The 21,464-nt window shown below is 42.7% G+C and overlaps 1 protein-coding gene across 1 annotated transcript in view; it reads left to right on the top strand.

Annotated features, from left to right (window-relative positions):
- Positions 1–479: 479 nt before the first annotated feature.
- Positions 480–21,464, top strand: part of med24 (mediator complex subunit 24) — a 37,411-nt gene continuing 16,426 nt past the window's right edge. The window contains exons 1-17 of the mRNA XM_063003860.1: positions 480–565; positions 1,618–1,773; positions 2,788–2,870; positions 3,667–3,705; positions 5,500–5,573; positions 5,908–6,131; positions 7,099–7,210; positions 7,303–7,453; positions 10,027–10,140; positions 10,217–10,264; positions 10,904–10,986; positions 11,082–11,168; positions 11,260–11,371; positions 12,815–12,957; positions 13,792–13,829; positions 13,959–14,041; positions 20,182–20,366. Of these exons, the coding sequence (XP_062859930.1) occupies positions 1,638–1,773; positions 2,788–2,870; positions 3,667–3,705; positions 5,500–5,573; positions 5,908–6,131; positions 7,099–7,210; positions 7,303–7,453; positions 10,027–10,140; positions 10,217–10,264; positions 10,904–10,986; positions 11,082–11,168; positions 11,260–11,371; positions 12,815–12,957; positions 13,792–13,829; positions 13,959–14,041; positions 20,182–20,366 (1,712 nt within the window). The 5' untranslated portion in view covers positions 480–565; positions 1,618–1,637. The remainder of the gene's footprint in view (positions 566–1,617; positions 1,774–2,787; positions 2,871–3,666; positions 3,706–5,499; positions 5,574–5,907; positions 6,132–7,098; positions 7,211–7,302; positions 7,454–10,026; positions 10,141–10,216; positions 10,265–10,903; positions 10,987–11,081; positions 11,169–11,259; positions 11,372–12,814; positions 12,958–13,791; positions 13,830–13,958; positions 14,042–20,181; positions 20,367–21,464) is intronic.

The raw sequence follows: 21,464 nt of genomic DNA, 5'->3' as shown, positions 1-21,464 counted from the left end.
CAGTACTGGGACAGTATACCAGCTGAGCAAATGAGGGTTAAGGGTCTTGCTTAAGGGCACAACAGTGGCAACCTGGCAGTGGTGGGGCTTGAACCAGCAACCTTATGATTACTAATTCAGTACCCTAACCACTAAGCTACAACTGCCCATCATAAATAATATATAAATCTTTTATTTACTGGAAATGCTTCATTTGCTTGTATTCATGTAACTATAGTTTAGTGTAGTCAAATAATAAAACAAAAATGCTACATTCGCTGGACCATTTTAAGTACGGTTAATAACAGTTGAGACCTCTTCTAGCCAATAGAATTTCAGCATACTCAGATGGCGACCAATCAAAAACACGTTGTTTGTTGAGCGACGTTTATATCGCACCGGTTTCGCTTTTTAACCTATGGCAAGGCGTACAGGTTATCAACCAATCAGAACGTAGATTTCAAACTACTGGACAATCACAACAGAGGAGGCGGGACTTGCCTGAATACGGGCAGGGAAAACTATGCTGGTTTTGTGAATGATGTAAAAATACATTTTTTATAATTAAAGATATTTTATTTTACAGGTAAGTAACTGCTTTTATTTAAATTATAATATAAACACTGAAGGTAATAAATATAAGTGACTATAATGCTATAATAAACATGTTGTTAATAGACGCTGTTGTATTCGTAGTTAGCTTTGTAGCTATGTAGCTTTCAGAACAAACAATAACAGTCCAGGATGAATTAAAGTGGTTTAACAAGACTAAATTAATAGATTCAATTAAACTCAGTACACTGTTATTAAAGGTTTAATACAAAATGCACATATTTTAAGAAATACACGAGGAACATTATTATACACTGCAGTTTAAAGGAACATGTGTTTCATGACTGCAACTGTTCTTGTTCTATGACTGAATGATTAGAACACCAGCCTTCCTTCCCTTAGAAATTGTGTTTGTTTAGAACATCTGACAAAATTTAGATTTAAGTACAGTACATGGAACAGTGGTCCCTTTGCCAAGATCAAGAAGAAAACCCTAAACTGTCAGCTTGTGCTGAGAAGAACCTGGTTAGATTGGTCAAATGTAATCCAAGAACCCCTAAAATTCTGCCATGAATTAAAAGCTGTTACAATGTGGGTAGTCTCGCCTCACAGCAAGAAGGTCCTGAGTTTGATCCCCAGGTGGGGCGGTCCGGGTCCTTTCTGTGTGGAGTTTGCATGTTCTTCTGTGTCTGCATGGATTTCCTCCTGGTGCTCCGGTTTTCTCCCACAGTCCCGAAGTGAATTGAAGATACAAAATTGTTCATGACTGTGTTTCACATTAAACTTGAACTGATGAATCTTGTGTAAGCAGTAACTACCGTTCCTGTCATGAATGTACCCACAGTGTAAAACATGACATTAAAATCCTAATAAATAAATAAAAGGTGTGTTTAATTTGTGGCATAAAGAAAGAATTTGTTGTACTTTATAGATAACATGTTTAAACAATTATTGGCCGGCCGGCATCCACAGGTCTTCAGTAATGCTCATTACATTGACAAAATGCATGATAAATATTTGGTTTTGCTACATTTCTAAAACCAACTAGTTTAAAATGTTTGTTTGTATTATTAATGTCTTTTCTAGTGTTCACTTCAGTACTTCTTATGCATCAGAAGATGGTGAACCTAAAGCAAGCAATCCTGCAGGCTTGGAAGGAGCGATGGAGCGACTATCAGTGGGCCATCAATATCAAGAAGAACTGCCCAAAAGGAACCACCTGGGACTATCCCAACCTCGCAGGTCTCTGAAAGATAATTGAGTTACCACATAGTTAGTTATTAGTTATTAGTTTTTAATAGCTTATGATATACACAGATCAGCCATAACATTAAAACCACCTCCTTGTTTCTACACTCACTGTCCAGTTTATCGGCTTCACTTACCATATAGGAGCACTGTAGTTCTACAATTACTGACTGTAGTCCATCTGTTTCTCTGCATGCTTTGTTAGCCCCCTTTCATGCTGTTCTTCAATGGTCAGGACCCCCACAGGACCACCACAGAGCAGGTATTATTTAGGTGATGGATCATTCTCAGCACTGCAGTGACACTGACATGGTGGTGGTATGTTAGTGTGTGTTGTGCTGGTATGAGTGGATCAGACACAGCAGGGCTGCTGGAGTTTTTAAACACCTCACTGTCCCTGCTGGACTGAGAATAGTCCACCAACCAAAAATATCCAGCCAACAGCGCCCCGTGGGCAGCGTCCTGTGACCACTGATGAAGGTCTAGAAGATTACCAACTCAAACAGCAGCAATAGATGAGCGATCGTCTCTGACTTTACATCTACAAGGTGGACCAACTAGGTAGGAGTGTCTAATAGAGTGGACAGTGAGTGGACACGGTATTTAAAAACTCCAGCAGCGCTGCTGTGTCTGATCCACTCATACCAGCACAACACACACTAACACACCACCACCATGTCAGTGTCACTGCAGTGCTGAGAATCATCCACCACCTAAATAATACCTGCTCTGTGGGGATCCTGAGCATTGAAGAACAGCATGAAAGGGGGCCAACAAAGCATGCAGAGAAACAGATAGACTACAGTCAGTAATTGTAGAACTACAAAGTGCTTCTATATGGTAAGTGGAGCTGATATAATGGACAGTGAGTGTAGAAACATGGAGGTGGTTTTAATGTTAAGACTAATCGGTGTATATATGGTAAACATCACACCTGTTGTCATAGCAAAAAATGTGGTCTTATGGGTTCTGGGCACACATAAACTGGTCTTGTTTCTCTTGATCTAGAAGCTTTATTGGAGCAGGCGATGATCGGACCTTCTCCGAATCCTCTCATTCTCTCGTATTTGAAGTACGCCATCAGTTCTCAGGTCAGTGTGAGAAATGTTCATTTATCTTGAGATGCTGGGACTCATTATTTGTATTTCTGATACTGCAACTGGCAGGCAGTTGTAGCGTAGTGGTTAAGGTACTGGTCTAGTTAACGAAAAGGCTCTATGTTACAACTGTTGGGCCCTTAATCTAAACCCTCAATTGCTTAGACTGTATACTGTCACAGTACCGAAGTCGCTCGGGATAAAAGCGTCTGATAAATGCCATAAATGTAAATGCAAACTTGATACCTGAATCTAATCGACTGATATATTTGAGTCACATTGGTTGCTTTTAAGCCTCCGGCCATCCCTCGGTGGGTACCACTGTCGCCTCACAGCAGGAAGGTCCTGGGTTCGATCCCCAGGTGGAGCGGTCCGGGCCCTTTCTGTGTGGAGTTTGCATGTTCTCCCTGTGTCTGTGTGGGAGCTCCGGTTTCCTCCCACAGTCCAAAGACATGCAAGTGAAGTGAATTGGAGATACAAAATTGTCTGTGACTGTGTTTGATATAAACTTGTGAACTGATGAATCTTGTATAATGAGTAACTACCGTTCCTGTCATGGATGTAACCAAAATAAATAATAAATAAATAAATGAAACCTCCTGCCATCCAAGGAGATCGATCTGGAAATTATTATTTGACATGTCTATATGAATATGTTTGATTTTACAATGTGATGTCGAACACGCTCATTGTCAGGTGTCCACATACTTTAGGTCATGCATTGTGTAAATACGTTATTTTGCTCGTGTTTCTGAGGCATCAAACACTTAATACTGTGTCTCTTCTGTAGATGGTGTCCTACTCCAGCGTTCTCACTGCCATCAGTAAGGTTTGTATTAATTCAGCCCACTTCTCATCTCCTTATAGCAGAAACGTCTCACTCAGACATGGAAAACATTATGGTAGAAAAGGTTTAGGAGATTCCTGGCATGAGGGGTGAAGGATCTAGGCTGTTTTATGACTCTGCCAAAATTAAATGCTTTGCTGCCATCACTGACATTGTTGTACCATAACGAAGACTACAGGTATTCAGTCAGTGGGATGTCCAGCAAGCTGATGGTCAGGTGTCCACAAACTTTTGGTCATACAGTTTTTATTGCATGGATTTTCACGTGGCAATAGTAGCCTGGTACTGGACTAGTAAGCAGAAGGTCGCTGGTTCAACCCACACCACTGCCAGGTTGCCACTGTTGGGCCCCAGAGCAAGGCCCTTAACCCTCAATTGCTTAGACTGTATACTGTAAGTCGCTAAATGCCAAAAATGTAAATTGATTCATTTTTAGTGAATGAACCACTGTGTACTTTTTTCTCCAGTAGAGGGAAGCAGAACACTTTCCAACAGGCATCACAGAAAGTATGACTACAAATCCAGTTCCAAAAAAATTAGGACAGTGGGTTATAAATGCAAACAAACTGATAATTCAGGGGTTTTACATGTATTCAATTAAAAGCAGCACAAAGAACAGTTTCATTTTTATATCTAACCAGGTTTATTGTTGTATATAAACATTACTTACTAATTACTAAACTATGCCTATGACACATTCCAAAAAAATTTGGACAGCTGCATTATAAATATATAAAAACCCAATCTAATACTGATGATGCTATCATGAGTTGGTATAAATGAGGCAATATACACCGATCAGCCATAACATTAAAACCACCTCCTTGTTTCTACACTCACTGTCCATTTTATCAGCTCCACTTACCATATAGAAGCACTTTGTAGTTCTACAATTACTGACTGTAGTCCATCCGTTTCTCTACATGCTTTGTTGGCCCCCTTTCATGCTGTTCTTCAATGGTCAGGACCACCACAGAGCAGGTATTATTTAGGTGGTGGATCATTCTCAGCACTGCAGTGACACTGACATGGTGGTGGTGTGTTAGTGTGTGTTGTGCTGGTATGAGTGGATCAGACACAGCAGCACTGCTGGAGTTTTTAAACACCTCATTGTCCCTGCTGGACTGAGAATCGTCCACCAACCAATTATATCCAGTCAACAGCGCCCCGTGGGCAGCGTCCTGTGACCACTGATAAAAGTCTAGAAGATGACCAACTCAAACAGCAGCAATAGATGAGCGATCGTCTCTGACTTTACATCTACAAGGTGGACCAACTAGGTAGGAGGGTCTAATAGAGTGGACAGTGAGTGGACACAGTATTTAAAAACTCCAGCAGCATTGCTGTGTCTGATCCAGTCATACCAGCACAACACACACTAACACACCACCACCATGTCAGTGTCAGTGCAGTGCTGAGAATGATCCACCACCCAAATAATACCTGCTCTGTGGTGGTCCTGTGGGGGTCCAGACCATTAAGGAATAGGGTGAAAGCAGGATAAAAAAGTATGCAGATGGACTACATTCAGTAATTGTAGAACTATAAAGTGCTTCTGTATGGTAAGTGGAGCTGATAAAATGTACAGTAAGTGTAGAAACAAGGAGGTGGTTTTAATGTTATGGTTGACTGGTGTATATAATATCGGCTCAGCTTTTTTCGAGCATGATTCAATTAAACATTTCTCACTCTTTGCTTTGCCATCTACAGTCCATAACATTCCTAAAAGATTCAAAGAATTCAGATGTAATTTTATCCTTTTATTTTCATCCTCAGTTTGAAGATTTCTCCAGAGAACTCTGCGTGAAATCTCTCCTGGAGATCATGGACATGTTCTCCCACCGTCTCAGGTATGATGTTCGTCAGTCACCCAAGCTCTTATGGGATTGGCTATGTCCCAAATGGGTTAAAGTACCACTGCTGTTCATGGTCACTGAGCACTTTATTAGGAACACCGATCTGCTTTGTATGTTCATTGATTGATTTATAACCTACACCTACCGTACAGATGACCTGTACTAACTGTAACCTGTCTTGTGTTCTGTACACTTTGTCACACTCCCTCCAATCGAAAGTGACCTCTATAGAACCCTGTCTGACCAGATATAATAAGTGTACAGGTGCAGTAGTGTTGTTGTGATTTTGCTCAGAGGATTAAGATCTGTTTCTCTTTCTTTCCTGTAGCTGCCACGGGAAAGCAGAGGAGTGTATCGCTCTGTGCCGGGCGCTGCTGGGTACCATTGTTTGGCTCCTGCAGGGGTGCGGTTGGTACTGTGAGAAACTTAAAGAGCCTGGCATCATGCCCATGGGTGAAGCCAGCCTCTGGGCCTGCCAAGAGCGTCTGGAGAAGCTTCTGCAGCGACCCCAAAATAGAGCACTGATGCACATCGCTCGTCTAGAAGAGCAAGGTACAGTATACAGCAGTATGATTATTACTCTACTGTGTGGCCAAAAGTATGTGGACACCTGGACACACCACTGCTAAATTATATGCAGCGATATAAAGCTGCCACCTCTTTTGCGGCTCTATCAGGAGTCTGTCTGTGAAGTATTTATGAGGACGGGCTCTATTGTTGAAATTAAAGGCCTGACTCACAGTAGACGTTCCAATTTATCCCAGAGGTGTTCAGCAAAGGGCAGGCACTTAGGATTTCTCCACACTTTGTCAAACCATGACTTTATGCACAGTGATAGCCTACTGGGTAGGGCTTTGGGCTCAACTGAAGGGTTGAGAGTTTAAGTCCCAGCTTTGCCATGCAGCCACTGTTTGACCCTTGAGCAAGGCCCTTAACCCTGTCTGCTCCAGGATAGCCGTATTGACCCTGCACTCTGACCCCAGCTTCCAAACAAGCTGGGATATGCAAATAAAGAATTTTGCTGTACTGCAGACCTGTATATGTATATATGACGGATATACGACAAGGCAGTTGTAGCCTAGTAGTAAAGGTACTGGACTAGTAATCAAAAGGTCGCTGGTTCAAGCCCCAGCACTGCCAGGTTGACACTGTTGGGCTCTTGAGCAAGGCCCTTAACGCTCAATTGCTTAGATAATATACTCTCACAGTACTGTAAGTCGCTTTGGATAAAAGCATCTGCTAAATGTCAAAAAAGTAAATGTAAATGGATAAAGGCATTCTAACATGGGCACAGGAGAGGGCCATCCCCAAACTATTTCTACCTCTAAAGCCTCCCTTTTCTTCACACATTTCTGCACACACCTCTTATACCTTCCCTCCCTCAGTCACTGTCATTGGTGGCCTGGCGTATTAGACTGCTGCACCGCTCAACCTTTTTTTAATAATTGATTTAGAAGGAGCGTCCACATACTTTTGACCGCAGTTTAGGTTGACCATTTTTTCTTCCACGTGTGTTCAGCGTCATGGAGCAACGTCGAGCAAGCGCTGATCAAACTAACAGAGAATCTGGGGAGCACAGCCAATCAGACGCTGAAGAGCAAACTGGAAGAGTGTGTGTTACTGGTCAAGAGGTGAGAAGATTGAAATTCGCTGTGTGTTATGTTCAGAAACGGCCTGATGTTGAAGCGCACGATGGAATATCAATCACTGTTTTTTTATGCAGTATTCCTCAGATGCTGAGCGTTCAGTCCGATCCCCCCGTTCAGACCGCCTTCTCTTCGGTCCACGCCTTCATCATGCTGGAGGGAACCATGAACCTGACGGGCGAGATGCAGCCGCTGGTCGAGCAGCTCATGATGATCAAGAGGATCCAGGTATAAGGACTAAATTACGGCTCCCAGCATTCCTTGCACTCTTACAAATAGGGATGTAACGATTCACCACAATACAGTTAATAACCGATTAAAAAATTCCACGATTCAAATCGATTTGATGTAAAATGAAGCGATATTCACTTTAAACAGCAGAGGGCGCTGGCGCTATTCACCTCGCCTGGTTGACGTCCCAGGCGCTATACGCCTGGCTGTCCATAGGGACAGTGGTAGCCTAGTGGGTGGAGCTTTGGGCTATCAACTGGAAGATTGGCGGTTCAAATCCAAGCTCTGCTATGCAGCCACTGTTGGGTCCTTGAGCAAGGCCCTTAACCCTGTCTGCTCCAGGGGCTCCGTACGATGGCTGACCCTGCGCTCTGACCCCAGCTTCCAAACGAGCTGGGATATGCGAAGAAAGAATTTCATTGTACTGTACACCTTTATATGTACAGTGTATCACAAAAGTGAGTACACCCCTCACATTTCTGCAAATATTTAAGTATATCTTTTCATGGGACAACACTGACAAAATGACACTTTGACACAATGAAAAGTAGTCTGTGTGCAGCTTATATAACAGAGTAAATTTATTCTTCCCTCAAAATAACTCAATATACAGCCATTTATGTCTAAACCACCGGCAACAAAAGTGAGTACACCCCTAAGTGAAAGTTCCTGAAGTGTCAATATTTTGTGTGGCCACCATTATTTCCCAGAACTGCCTTAACTCTCCTGGGCATGGAGTTTACCAGAGCTTCACAGGTTGCCACTGGAATGCTTTTCCACTCCTCCATGACGACATCACGGAGCTGGCGGATATTCGAGACTTTGCGCTCCTCCACCTTCCGCTTGAGGATGCCCCAAAGATGTTCTATTGGGTTTAGGTCTGGAGACATGCTTGGCCAGTCCATCACCTTTACCCTCAGCCTCTTCAATAAAGCAGTGGTCGTCTTAGAGGTGTGTTTGGGGTCATTATCATGCTGGAACACTGCCCTGCGACCCAGTTTCCGGAGGGAGGGGATCATGCTCTGCTTCAGTATTTCACAGTACATATTGGAGTTCATGTGTCCCTCAATGAAATGTAACTCCCCAACACCTGCTGCACTCATGCAGCCCCAGACCATGGCATTCCCACCACCATGCTTGACTGTAGGCATGACACACTTATCTTTGTACTCCTCACCTGATTGCCGCCACACATGCTTGAGACCATCTGAACCAAACAAATTAATCTTGGTCTCATCAGACCATAGGACATGGTTCCAGTAATCCATGTCCTTTGTTGACATGTCTTCAGCAAACTGTTTGCGGGCTTTCTTGTGTAGAGACTTCAGAAGAGGCTTCCTTCTGGGGTGACAGCCATGCAGACCAATTTGATGTAGTGTGCGGCGTATGGTCTGAGCACTGACAGGCTGACCCCCCACCTTTTCAATCTCTGCAGCAATGCTGACAGCACTCCTGCACCTATCTTTCAAAGACAGCAGTTGGATGTGACGCTGAGCACGTGCACTCAGCTTCTTAGGACGACCAACGCGAGGTCTGTTCTGAGTGGACCCTGCTCTTTTAAAACGCTGGATGATCTTGGCCACTGTGCTGCAGCTCAGTTTCAGGGTGTTGGCAATCTTCTTGTAGCCTTGGCCATCTTCATGTAGCGCAACAATTCGTCTTTTAAGATCCTCAGAGAGTTCTTTGCCATGAGGTGCCATGTTGGAACTTTCAGTGACCAGTATGAGAGAGTGTGAGAGCTGTACTACTAAATTGAACACACCTGCTCCCTATGCACACCTGAGACCTAGTAACACTAACAAATCCCATGACATTTTGGAGGAAAAATGACAAGCAGTGCTCAATTTGGACATTTAGGGGTGTAGTCTCTTAGGGGTGTACTCACTTTTGTTGCCGGTGGTTTAGACATTAATGGCTGTATATTGAGTTCTTTTGAGGGAAGAATAAATTTACACTGTTATATAAGCTGCACACAGACTACTTTTCATTGTGTCAAAGTGTCATTTTGTCAGTGTTGTCCCATGAAAAGATATACTTAAATATCTGCAGAAATGTGAGGGGTGTACTCACTTTTGTGATACACTGTATATATGACAAATAAAGTCTATCTATCTATCAAATTTGGGGTTTTTCAGCCAAACTGGGCTTAATTTTAAATTGTTTTGCATAGATAAGATAAGATAATCCTTTATTAGTCCCACAGTAGGGAAATTCACATCGTTGCAGCAGCGAAGGGATAGTACAGCACTCAGTATAAAAAGATAGACAATAAGAAGAACAATGTATAATAATAATTTACCTTTAGTTTGTACCTACCTCAGAAATAAAAGAGCATTCATTATTTAGAAAAATAAAAGATAAGCACAAATGCAGTATTTTATTTTCTTCTTTAAAAGAAATAATTAAAGGAAACTTTGTCATAATTTGTCTTCAATTTAATTTAAAAAAATCGTGAAAAAATCGTATCGTGAACCCAGTATAATAAATCGCATCGCATCATGGGTAGAGTGTATCGTTACATCCCTACTTACGAACCTTCAAATCATTCCTTTGTTGGTTTGTTGTTACAGCGCATCCCAGCTCCACTTTTCGTCCTGGAGATCTGGAAAGCCTGCTTCACCGGGCTCATCGAGTCACCAGAGGGCACCGAGGAGCTCAAATGGACGGCCTTCACTTTCCTCAAGGTCTGCAGCGTCAGTTTAAATACAGAAAGAAGTTTAAGAAACGTGTTTAATAATCCTGACAGCTTTGTGCTTTTAGATCCCTCAGGTTCTCCTCAGACTGAAGAAGTACCCTCAGGGAGAGCAGGTACGAGAACATCCCCTTACTTGTGTTTCCCGTCGTCCGGTTATCAATACTTTATTATATAAAAATATACACCGACCAGGCATAACATTATGACCACTGACAGGTGAAGTGAATAACACCGATTATCTCTTCATCACGGCACCTGTTAGTAGGGGGGGATATATTATGAAGCAAGTGAACGTTTTATTCTTAAAGTTGATGTTAGAAGCAGGAAAAATGGGCGAGCGTGAGGATTTGAGTGAGTTTGACGAGGGCTAGATTGTGATGGCTAGACGACTGGGTCAGAGCATCTCCAAAACTGCAGTCCTTATGGGGTGTGTCCCGGTCTGCAGTGGTCAGTATCTATCAGAAGTGGTCCAAGGAAGGAACAGTGGTAAACCGGCGACAGGGTCATGGGCGATCAAGGCTCATTGATACCCGCGGGGAGCGACGGCTTGCCCGTGTGGTCCGATCCAACAGAGGAGCTGCTGTAGCTTTCAGAATACACAGGGCATCGCATTTGTTTCATATGAGCAGCAAAAGAAGGACCAACACAATATCAGGAAGGTGGTCTTAATGTTATGCCTGATCGGTGTATAATATATTAAATATAGTGCATAAAAAATTGAGAACATCACATGCCAACTTTTATTTCTGCAGGACTTTACGGAGGATGTGAACGTGGCGTTTGAGTATCTCCTGAAGCTCACACCACTGCTGGACAAAGCAGATCAGAGATGCAAGTACGAGACGATGGAATTCATTAATTAGGATCATTATCTGAACTTCATCTCATTCTTCATTAACTGGTTGTGCTATTTTCTTTTGCGGTGAGAAGCTGCGACTGTCTGAGTCTTCTGCTTCAGGAGTGCCACAAACTGGGTCTTCTGTCCGAGTCCAACATGACCGGCCTCACCGCCAAACGGTACGTTAACGTTGATTCACTAGATTAAATTTTTTACACTATTATCTGTTTCTCTGTTCCTCACGCCTCCTTGTCTCTTGTTCTTTGGCAGGGCTGAGGATAGGGAGTACGCCCCCAAGCTGAAAACGGCAGAGAATGCCAACATCCAGCCGAACCCCGGGCTCATACTGCGGGCAGAGCCGACTGTCACCAACATACTCAAGGTCTTTTTAAAGATTTTACCTTTTCACCTTGTGTCCCAAGAGAAGTTGAAGAAAAAACTAGAATAATTACCAGAACGTTAGATTTTATCCCCTAAAGCAGCGGTTTGCAACCTTTTTTGCATCACGGATCGGTTTCATATAAGATATAATTTCACGGACCGGCAGGGGCGGGAGATTTTAACAATATTGCTCACAAACGATGTAAAATGAGCTTTTCTCGCTACATCAAGACGCTGCTCCTACCTAGGGGTGACAATAAGACAATAACAAATGAATGATAAATGAATGACCGGTACTGATCCGTGGCCCGGTGTCCTAAAGTTTAGGATGTCTGGTTAGAATTCAGCACCTATGATTTGGAGAATTTTGGATTCCCCCCCCTTTTATCTCCCAGTTTAGTCGGGCGGCACGGTGGCTCTGTCACCTCAAAGCAAGAAGGTTCGCCGCTCAGGTGGCGCTGCGGTAAAAACACCCGCTGGAACCAAAGCTGGATCTCGAATACATCGTATCGAGTCTTAGCTCTGCCTGCCGGCTAGGCTGAGCGGCCACATGAACAACGATTGGCCTGTTGTTCAGATATGGGTGGGATTAAGCCGGATAGGGACTGTCTCTCATAACTGATGTGACGACTCTGCTGGCTGATTGATGGCGCCTGCACAGAGATGTGTGTGTCTGCACTGCACTCATCAAAGCGTAGGTGATAAGATGCATACGGCTGCTGCCCACGTGTCGGAGGGGGCGTGGGTTAGCTTTGTTCTGCTCAATCAGTTATTTTCTGGTAGAAATGGGTTTGAAACCAAATTTGAAGCGTATTTTAAATGTTTCAGAACTGAAAGCGGATTGCTTGAAGTTCAGTGTAAAAAAATATTTGATCTTGAACAAGGGCTGATAACTGAGTGCTGGTCGGCTGTGTTTCAGATCGCCACCACTTCTCTGTAGCTGTGCTAGTGGGACAGTGGGAGCCTAGTGGGTAGAGCTTTGGGCTATCAATAGAAAGATTGAGATTTTGAATCCCAGCTCTGTCATGCAGCAAGGTTGAGCAAGGCCCTTAACCCCTCCTGGCTCCAGGGACGCCGTACAGTGGCTGACCCTGCGCTCTGACCCCGGCTTCCAAATAAGCTGAGATATGCAAGGACAGTATTTCGTTGTACTGTACATCTGTATATTTATATTTAACAATTAAAGGCCTTCTATTCTAATCTATCAAGAATTGGAATCAAGCCCCAGCTGATTTTAACTGTAGGCAATTGTAGCCTAGCGGTAAAGTTTCTGGACTAGTAATCGAAAGGTTGCTAGTTCAAGCCCCACCACTGCCAGGTTAAAAAGTGTCTGCTAAATGCTGAAAAAGTACAAAATGTAAAGCCAAAGGGGCTAAAATACTTTGTCACCACTCGACACTTCATCTCAGTTCTTGTGCTTTTTGTTGCTCTGTGCTCTGTGTAGACCGTAGATGCCGATCACTCCAAATCTCCAGAGGGGTTGCTGGGAGTTTTGGGTCACATGCTCTCAGGAAAGAGTTTGGATTTGCTCCTGGCAGCAGCCGCCGCCACCGGGAAGCTGAAATCCTTCGCTCGCAAGTTCATCAAGTAAGATCAGTACTGAATTTTATTATTTTATTGCAATTATTTGTCTCGTCTAAATGTGTTTGTTAAAATATTGAACTTTATTTAAGAGAGATGAAGATTACTGAAGATTACAATTTAGTAAATGCTGACAGTGTAAGAATTCAGAGGTGAAGATGAATGTAGGTTAGGATTCAATTCAGTGTTTTAGTACTGAAAACTGATTGTGATTCAATACTGGATATTGATTCTAATTCAGTATAGAGACTCATTCTGATTCAGTACTGGTGACAGTGATTCAGTGTTGGATAATGATTCTGATTCAGTATTAGAGATTCATTTTGATTCAGTACTGCTGATTCATTGTGATTTAGTACTGAAGACTGATTCAGTGCTGGATACTGAGTTTGATTCAGTACTGGTGACTGATTGTGATTCAGTGCTGGTGCCCGATTGTGATTCAGTACTAGATACTGATTCAGTATCAGAGACTCATTCTGATTCAGTACTGGTGATCCCTTGTGATTCAGTACTGAAGACTAATTGTGATTCAATATTGAATAATGATTCTGATTCATTATTAGAGACTCATTCTGATTCAGTACTGGTGACTGTGATTCAGTGCTGGATAATGAGTCTGATTCAGTACTGGTGACTGTGATTCAGTACTAAAGTCTGATTGTAATTCAATACTAGATACTGATTCTGATTCAGTATCAGAGACTCATTCTGATTCAGTACTGGTGACTGTGATTCAGTACTGCTGACTCATTGTGATTCAGTACTGGATAATGATTCTGATTCAGTGTTAGAGACTCAGTACTGGTCACTGATTTTTTGTGGTTGTGTTTTGAACAGGTTGAATGAGTTCCCCAAGCACATCAGTGGTGAAGGATGTGAGTGACAGTTTTTTGTTGTTGTTTATCATTTTCACAGTAAATAATAAACCGCAATAATAACACATGATAATAATAATGAATAATTATTGGGACACATCAGTGAAATGGCTTGTGGTTTTATTTTAGCGAAATCTGCCTCAGTGCGAGCGCTGCTGTTTGACATCTCCTTCCTCATGCTGTGTCATGTGGTTCAGACGTATGGATCAGAGGTCAGCGCGCTCACACACACACACACACACACTTGTTAGTGTAATGATGACACCATGCATGCAGAGGTCAGTTTGGGTGTTCATGTGATCACTCTGATGTTAGCGGGGATGTGAAACTCATGCTCTCTAGTAATACTAATAGATTGTGTTTTCCCTGTAGATCACAGTTACCATGGAAGCAGTATGTACTAAAGAAACCCAGTTTTAAACAGCAAACTATTTTTACCCACCTAGATTTCATGTTTAGGGAAGTTCCATTCCTACCCACACACTGGTGGAAGTCCGAATGATCTCAAAGGTTTACTATCACAGTAGGGATGCCAGTTATTGTTTTATGCTGACTCACAAGCTCGGCACAATGAATGAAATGATTCAAATCAAATCAAAGTTTATTTGTCTCATACATAGTCATACACAGTACAACTGACAGTGAAATGCTTTTGCGACTGACCGAGTTAAATATATAAAAACAAGTAAATATACTGATCAGCCATAACATTAAAACCACCTCCATGTTTCTACACTCACTGTCCATTTTATCAGCTCCACTTACCATATAGAAGCACTTTGTAGTTCTACAATTACTGACTGTAGTCCATCTGTTTCTCTACATACTTTTTTAGCCTGCTTTCATCCTGTTCTTCAATGGTCAGGACCCCCACAGGACCACCACAGAGCAGGTATTATTTAGGTGGTGGATCATTCTCAGCACTGCAGGGACACTGACATGGTGGTGGTGTGTTAGTGTGTGTTGTGCTGGTATGAGTGGATCAGACACAGCAGCGCTGCTGGAGTTTTTAAATGCAGTGTCCACTCACTGTCCACTCTACACTGTGTTCCAAATTATTATGCAAAAAGTGTTTAGGAGTGATAAGGTAAGAATTCTTTTGTTTGTCAGTTAAACTCATTGATGGTGATGTGTGTCAGGGCTCTTTATATCACTGAAAGCAATTGCAGACACCTGTGCTAATTAGTTTGGCAGGTGTGTCCAATTAAAGGCAAGACTACTTAAGAAGGCTGTCCCACATTATTAAGCAGCCTACATTTTCAGCCAAAATGGGAAAGAAAAAGGATGTGTCGGCTGCTGAGAAGCAACAAATTGTGGAGTGTTTAGGTCAAGGCATGACTACAATCAACATTGCCAAGACACTTCATCGTGATCATCGCACAATCAAGAAGTATGTAGCTGATTCAGAGCACACACGTGTGCGTGCTGATAAGGGAAAATTGAGGACTCTTTCCAACAGGCAATTACGTCAGGTTAAAAGAGCAGCTGCAAAAATGCCTTGTCATAGCAGCAGACAAGTTTTTGAAACTGCTGGTGCCTCCAACGTCCCCCGAACAACAAGATGCAGGGTCCTTCAGAGGTTTGCAGCTGTGCGTAAGCCATCCTGTCGACCTCCTCTATCCACTGCACACAAGCAGAAACGGCTCCAGTGGGCCAAACAATACATGAAGACTGACTTCAAAACTGTTTTGTTCACCGATGAGTGCCGTGCAACGCTAGATGGTCCAGATGGATGGAGTGGAGGATGGCTGGTTGATGGACACCCCATGCAAACAAGGCTACGGCGCCAACAAGGAGGAGGTGGAGTAATGTTTTGGGCTGGAATCATGGGGAGAGAGATTGTCGGCCCCTTTAGGATCCCTGAAGGGGTAAAGATGACCTCCATAATGTATGTGGAGTTTCTCAAACAGCACTTCCTGCCATGGTTCAAGAAGAAGAACCGTGCATTCCGCAGCAAGATCATTTTCATGCATGATAATGCACCGTCTCATGCTGCAAAGAACACATCTGCACATCACATGGTGTGGCCACCATGCTCCCCTGACTTCAACCCCATTGAGAACCTCTGGAGCATCATCAAAAGGAGTGTCTATGATGGCGGGAGGCAGTTCACATCTAAGCAACAGCTCTGGGAGGGTATTCTGTCCTCATGCAAAACAATTGAAGCAGATACCATCCAAAACCTGACAAATTCAATGGACGAGAGAGTTCAGAAGCTCCTTTCGAACAAGGGGTCCTATGTGCAAATGTAACATCACCTAGAATAAAGTTTTGACTTGAAAACTGTTTGATTTCAGTTTGTAATAACCTGCTAATGCTTATAATTTCACAAATGACCATTTTTTTGTTCTTTATAAAAATGAAAAGGTTGAAAACTCTGCTGTGCATAATAATTTGGAACATGCATTTTGAGTGTTTTATTTTTTTTTAAATATACTGTTATCATTGGCAGTTTGTTCAAAAACCTTTCAATTGTACTCTAATAGTTGATGACTGGAAAATTACAATGACTGCAATTCATATAGGTAATTTTGGAAAATCTGAGAAAATATTATTTGCATAATAATTTGGAACACAGTGTATTAGACACTCCTACCTAGTTGGTCCACCTTGTAGATGTAAAGTCAGAGATGATCGCTCATCTATTGCTGCTGTTTGAGTCGGTCATCTTCTAGACCTTCATCAGTGGTCACAGGACGCTGCCTACGGGGCGCTGTTGGCGGGATATATTTATGGTTGGTGGACTATTCTCAGTCCAGCAGTGACAGTGAGGTGTTTAAAAACTCCAGCAGCGCTGCTGTATCTGATCCACTCATACCAGCACAACACACACTAACACACCACCACCGTGTCAGTGTCACTGCAGTGCTGAGAATGATCCACCACCTAAATAATACCTGCTCTGTGGTGGTCCAGTGGGGGTCCTGACCATTGAAGAACAGGGTGAAAGCAGGTTTAAAAGGTATGCAGAGAAACAGGTGGACTACAGTCAGTAATTGTAGAACTGCAAAGTGGGTTTAATGTTATGGCCAATCGGTATATACGAGGGATCTTCAAAAAGTTTCCTCACTTTTTTTATTATGTTGGTTATAAGCGGTGAGGGTGGGAGTAGTAGTAACTGGTCGTGTCTGAGAGACGCTTATAGTCTGGATTTAGCGCCATCTGATTTACATCGTTTTGGACGCTTTAAGGGGAAGAAGATTTTCATGTGATGATGTGAAAGCAGCGCTGCATCAGTGACTACTAGCTTTTTTTTTGCTGATGGTATTAAAAAGTTATGATGCTGGGAAAATTCATCAGAAGGTGACGATGTAGAAAAGTGATGGAGTTTGTTTTTGAAATGACTAATAAATAGAGTTAAAAAAAAGTGTAGAAACCTTTTGAAGGACCCTCGTACATAAGTGAACTTCTGCTATTTTGGCTGAGGGCATGAATAGATTTACGCTTTATTAAATAATAAGACAACAGCAAGGCTGCACTTGAAAACATTATTTAATATAACAAGTTCAGCAGTGTGCTGAGTTTGATTTGATGTACTGATTATCGTACCATGCTTTCCAGAAAGTGGATGCACATAAATGCAGGTCTGCACATTCAGCTTCTTCCTACACGGATGTCAATTTGTGCTTGGTCATATTTCACCAGAATACAGAATTTCTTTTTTTAAGTTGACTCAGGAGGGCACTTGGGCGGTGCAGCGCACCACTGCTGAGTGTTTTAACATTTACATTTACTTTACATCTTCGGCATTTCGCAGACGCTCTTATCCAGAGCGACTTACAGAAGTGCTTCCATAGTAAACATTACCTTACTCTAGTTTAAGTAGACACACATCTGCTGAAAATGAATGCGTGTTAGTAAGTAAGTACATGTCAGCTTAAGTGCTTAGTAAAGAGGTGATGGAGGTTTGTAATTGCCTTTTGAAGATGGCAAGAGACTCAGATGTTCGGTCAGACAGAGGAAGTTTGTTCCACCACTTGGGTCTCACAAGTTCAAATCTCAGCAGACCCACTGACCTAGCCGGGCATCCACACAAACACAGCTTTGTGTTTAAGGGTATAAAGGTTGGACAGAGTCTCCTCCTGCTGCCTTTGTGATGTGCGATTTCAGGGACTGGTCCGGACACCTGCACGGGGGTTGGGGTGTCACATGTAGCTTAGCAAGGCTCGTTCTCTTTATTTATTGAAACATATGAACTACCTACCTAACTACATTTAAAGAAACTCTTAAGTCTGCTCAGGTGGCGCAGCGGTAATGTACGCTAGCGCACCAGAGTTGGGGTTTCGAATACAGCGTATCGAATCTCAGCTCTGCCTTCCGACTGGGCTGGGCAGCAGCATGAAAAACGATTGGCTGTTGTTCAGGGTTAGGGGTAAAAAGTCGGATCATAGGTCCTCATAACTGGTGTGACTGCGGCCCCTGCTGGCTGACTGATGGCGCCTGCACAGGGCTGAGAAATAATGCTGATGGGGGTGTAGCCCTCCGTACAGAGTGCCCGTCAAGTGTATTAACTCGACTCGTGCAGGAGAAAAATGCAGCCTGTACTGACCGTACGTGCCGTGTCAGTTGAGAGGCGTCCTCAGTCAGCGGTGAAGGGTCGAATCAGTAAAGCGGACGCATTCAAGTCAAGTCAACTTTATTTATATAACGCTTTTTACAATAGACATCGTCTCAACGCAACTCTACAAAATCCAGGACCAACAGATACAAAAAACCCCTGTTGAGCAAGCCGAGGGCGACTGTGGCAAGGAAAAACTCCCTGAAAATTACAGGAAGAAACCTTGAGAGGAACCAGACCCAGCAGGGCCCATCCTTCTTGGGTGGCGAGGATACTTTAAATAAGTATGATTTACACAAATCATACAAACACAGAAATAAATGATCTAAAAGTTATAACTATTATTATAAAAAAATAATAATAGAGTTATTATTCGGTCTAGTCTTCAATGAAGTCTGTAGTGAGTTCTTGTCATTCTTGGTGCAATTACTCCACACCCGTCACATCCGGCAGGAGCAGCATCGTTGTCACGGCAGTCTCGACTTTAATCCTTAACCTCGGCGCGTAAACAGGTTTCCATCAGAACGCCTTTGGGGCCAAAACAACAGAGAATGTAGTTAATAATGTACAATGCTAGTTGAGTAAAAACAGTTTTACAGAGAGTTTTAGACTCCGGCAGCCCTAATTATTACAGCATAACTAAAAGGGAGAGCGAGCAGGTAACAAGGTCATGAAGGCTTTCACAGGACATCAGCGCCCACCTCTCCTACCCAAACCTGAGTGATCGGACAAGAGGCAGAACGACAGCAACCCAACATCCCTGATCACCACGAGTTTCTATGACCAAGAACCCCCAAGCTCTGCGCCTTTGTCTATAGTAATCAAAAGCCTGAGAAAATAAATATGTTTTCAGTCTAGACTTAAACATTGAGACTGTGTCCAAATCCCGAACAGAGGCAGGAAGATTATTCCAGAGTTGTGGAGCTTTGTAAGAAAATGCTCTTCCACCAGCCGTGATCTTTTTAATTCTAGGAACTATAAGTAACCCTGCATCTTGTGAGCGAAGTGGACGCGCTGGGTTGTAGTGATTAATAAGTTCACTCAGATACTGTGGAGCCAGACCATGTAGCGCTTTATAGGTTAGTAAAAGTATTTTGTAATCAATGCGGAATTTAACTGGCAGCCAGTGTAGAGATGATAGAACAGGACTGATATGATCAAATTTTCTAGTTCTAGTTAGCACTCGAGCTGCTGCATTTTGAACTAACTGGAGTTTGTTTATGGATCTACCAGAGCATCCAGTTAGAAAAGCATTACAATAATCTAACCGAGAAGTTATAAACGCATGGATCAGTTTTTCAGCGTCATTAACAGATAGTATATTTCTTATTTTAGAGATATTACGCAAATGATAGAAAGCAACTCTAAAGGTAGGTTCAGGGTAATTCAGGGTCCAATTCAGGGTAATTGGACAAAAAAAAAAAAAAAAAAAAGAAACTCTCACACAAGAACTAATCATCCTTAATAATATAGTAATTTAGTCCTTAATAAAATAATAGTTTTCTTAATAATATAAAACTGAAAACATATACTGTACACTTCTATATGGTAAGTGGAGCTGATAAAATGGACAGTGAGTGTAGAAACAAGGAGGTGGTTTTAATGTTATGGCTGATCAGTGTATAATTCAAAACAAATAAAACCTTCATTAAACACCTTTGGGGGGGCAGTGTCACATAGAGCATGGTTTAGTGTTTATATGTATTGAAATCTACCTAACTACCTACATAACTACCATAGAGCTTTTGCTCTGTACCAAACATTGTAATGAAATGATCCACCATCCTCTTCCAGGTCATCCTGAGCCACCCTGAGCCGAATCCATCAGGAGAGACTCCTTTTTTCGAGACCTGGTTGCAGATGTGCATGCCGGAGGAAGGGAAGATCTTGAACCCGGAACACCCTTGCTTCAGACCTGAACCAGGAAAAGTGGAGGGTCTGGTGACGCTGCTCAACACTTCGTCAGAGATGAAACTGGTGTATGTGTTCACATTTTCATTTCAGACAGGAGACAGTCACAGCAGATTAAGGATGAGGGTCTTGCTCATGGGTCCAACAGTGGCATTTTGGCATTGTTAAGGCTTAAACTAGCAAACTTTTGATCACTAGTGTAGTTCTTAACCTTTATTACCAATGCCTAGTCCTGTCTTAGCTACATGTCACGACAAACCCAGTGGAACCACATTAAGTATAGCTAGTTCACCAAATGAATTTGGCAAGCCAGTTTAGCTAATTAAAAACACAGTCTGGTTTTTAATTCCAGGTTATATAAAACCAAGCACAGAAACCTTCCTATTCCTTGATCTCAAAAGTTTTACTGCAGCTGGAAATGATTTTGTTAAAATATATCAGACTTGAAGATATTACAGTGCCCTGCTAGGACTCCACCGAAACATAGATCAAGAAGTTAAAAATGGAACTTTTTGTTGCACAGGTGGCACAGCGGTAAAACACGCTATCTGGGACTTCGAACACATCATTTCGAATCTCAGCTCTGCCATGCCTGGGCTGGGCGACTTGAACAACGATTGGCTGTTGTTCACACAGGGTGGGAAAGCCGGACCAGGGCCCCTCATAACTGATGCAGCTACGACCTCTGGTGGTTGATTGATGGTGTCGGGGAATAGTGCTAATCATGGTGTGGCTCTCCGTACACATGGCTGTCGTGCAGGTGAAAAGAGGCAGTCGGTACTGCACATGTGTCGGAGGGGGCGTGTGTCAGTTGCAGCACTCCTCAGTCAGGAGCAGAGGTGAATCGTAACGCAATCAGGGTAGTTGGATACGACTAGATTAGGAAGAAAATTGGGGGCAAAATTGCAACAAAAAAAAAGGAACGTTTCGTGATGGTTTGGGGATGCTTTGCTGCTGCAGGACCAGGCCTGTTTGCTCTTATTAAAAACGAATGCATGTTAAAGTCTGTCAGAAAATTCTTGATGAAAATAGAGTGAAAACTCATCTGGCGGTTGTAGCCTAGTGGTTAAGGTACTGGATTAGTAAATGGAAGGTTGCTGGTTCAAACCCCATCATTGCCAGGTTGCCACTGTTGGGCTCTTAAGCAAGACCCTTAACACTCAGTT

This window comes from Trichomycterus rosablanca, chromosome 10, assembly GCF_030014385.1.
Source record: "Trichomycterus rosablanca isolate fTriRos1 chromosome 10, fTriRos1.hap1, whole genome shotgun sequence".
Taxonomy (NCBI): domain Eukaryota; kingdom Metazoa; phylum Chordata; class Actinopteri; order Siluriformes; family Trichomycteridae; genus Trichomycterus; species Trichomycterus rosablanca.
This window is presented reverse-complemented; position numbering and strand designations above follow the sequence as displayed.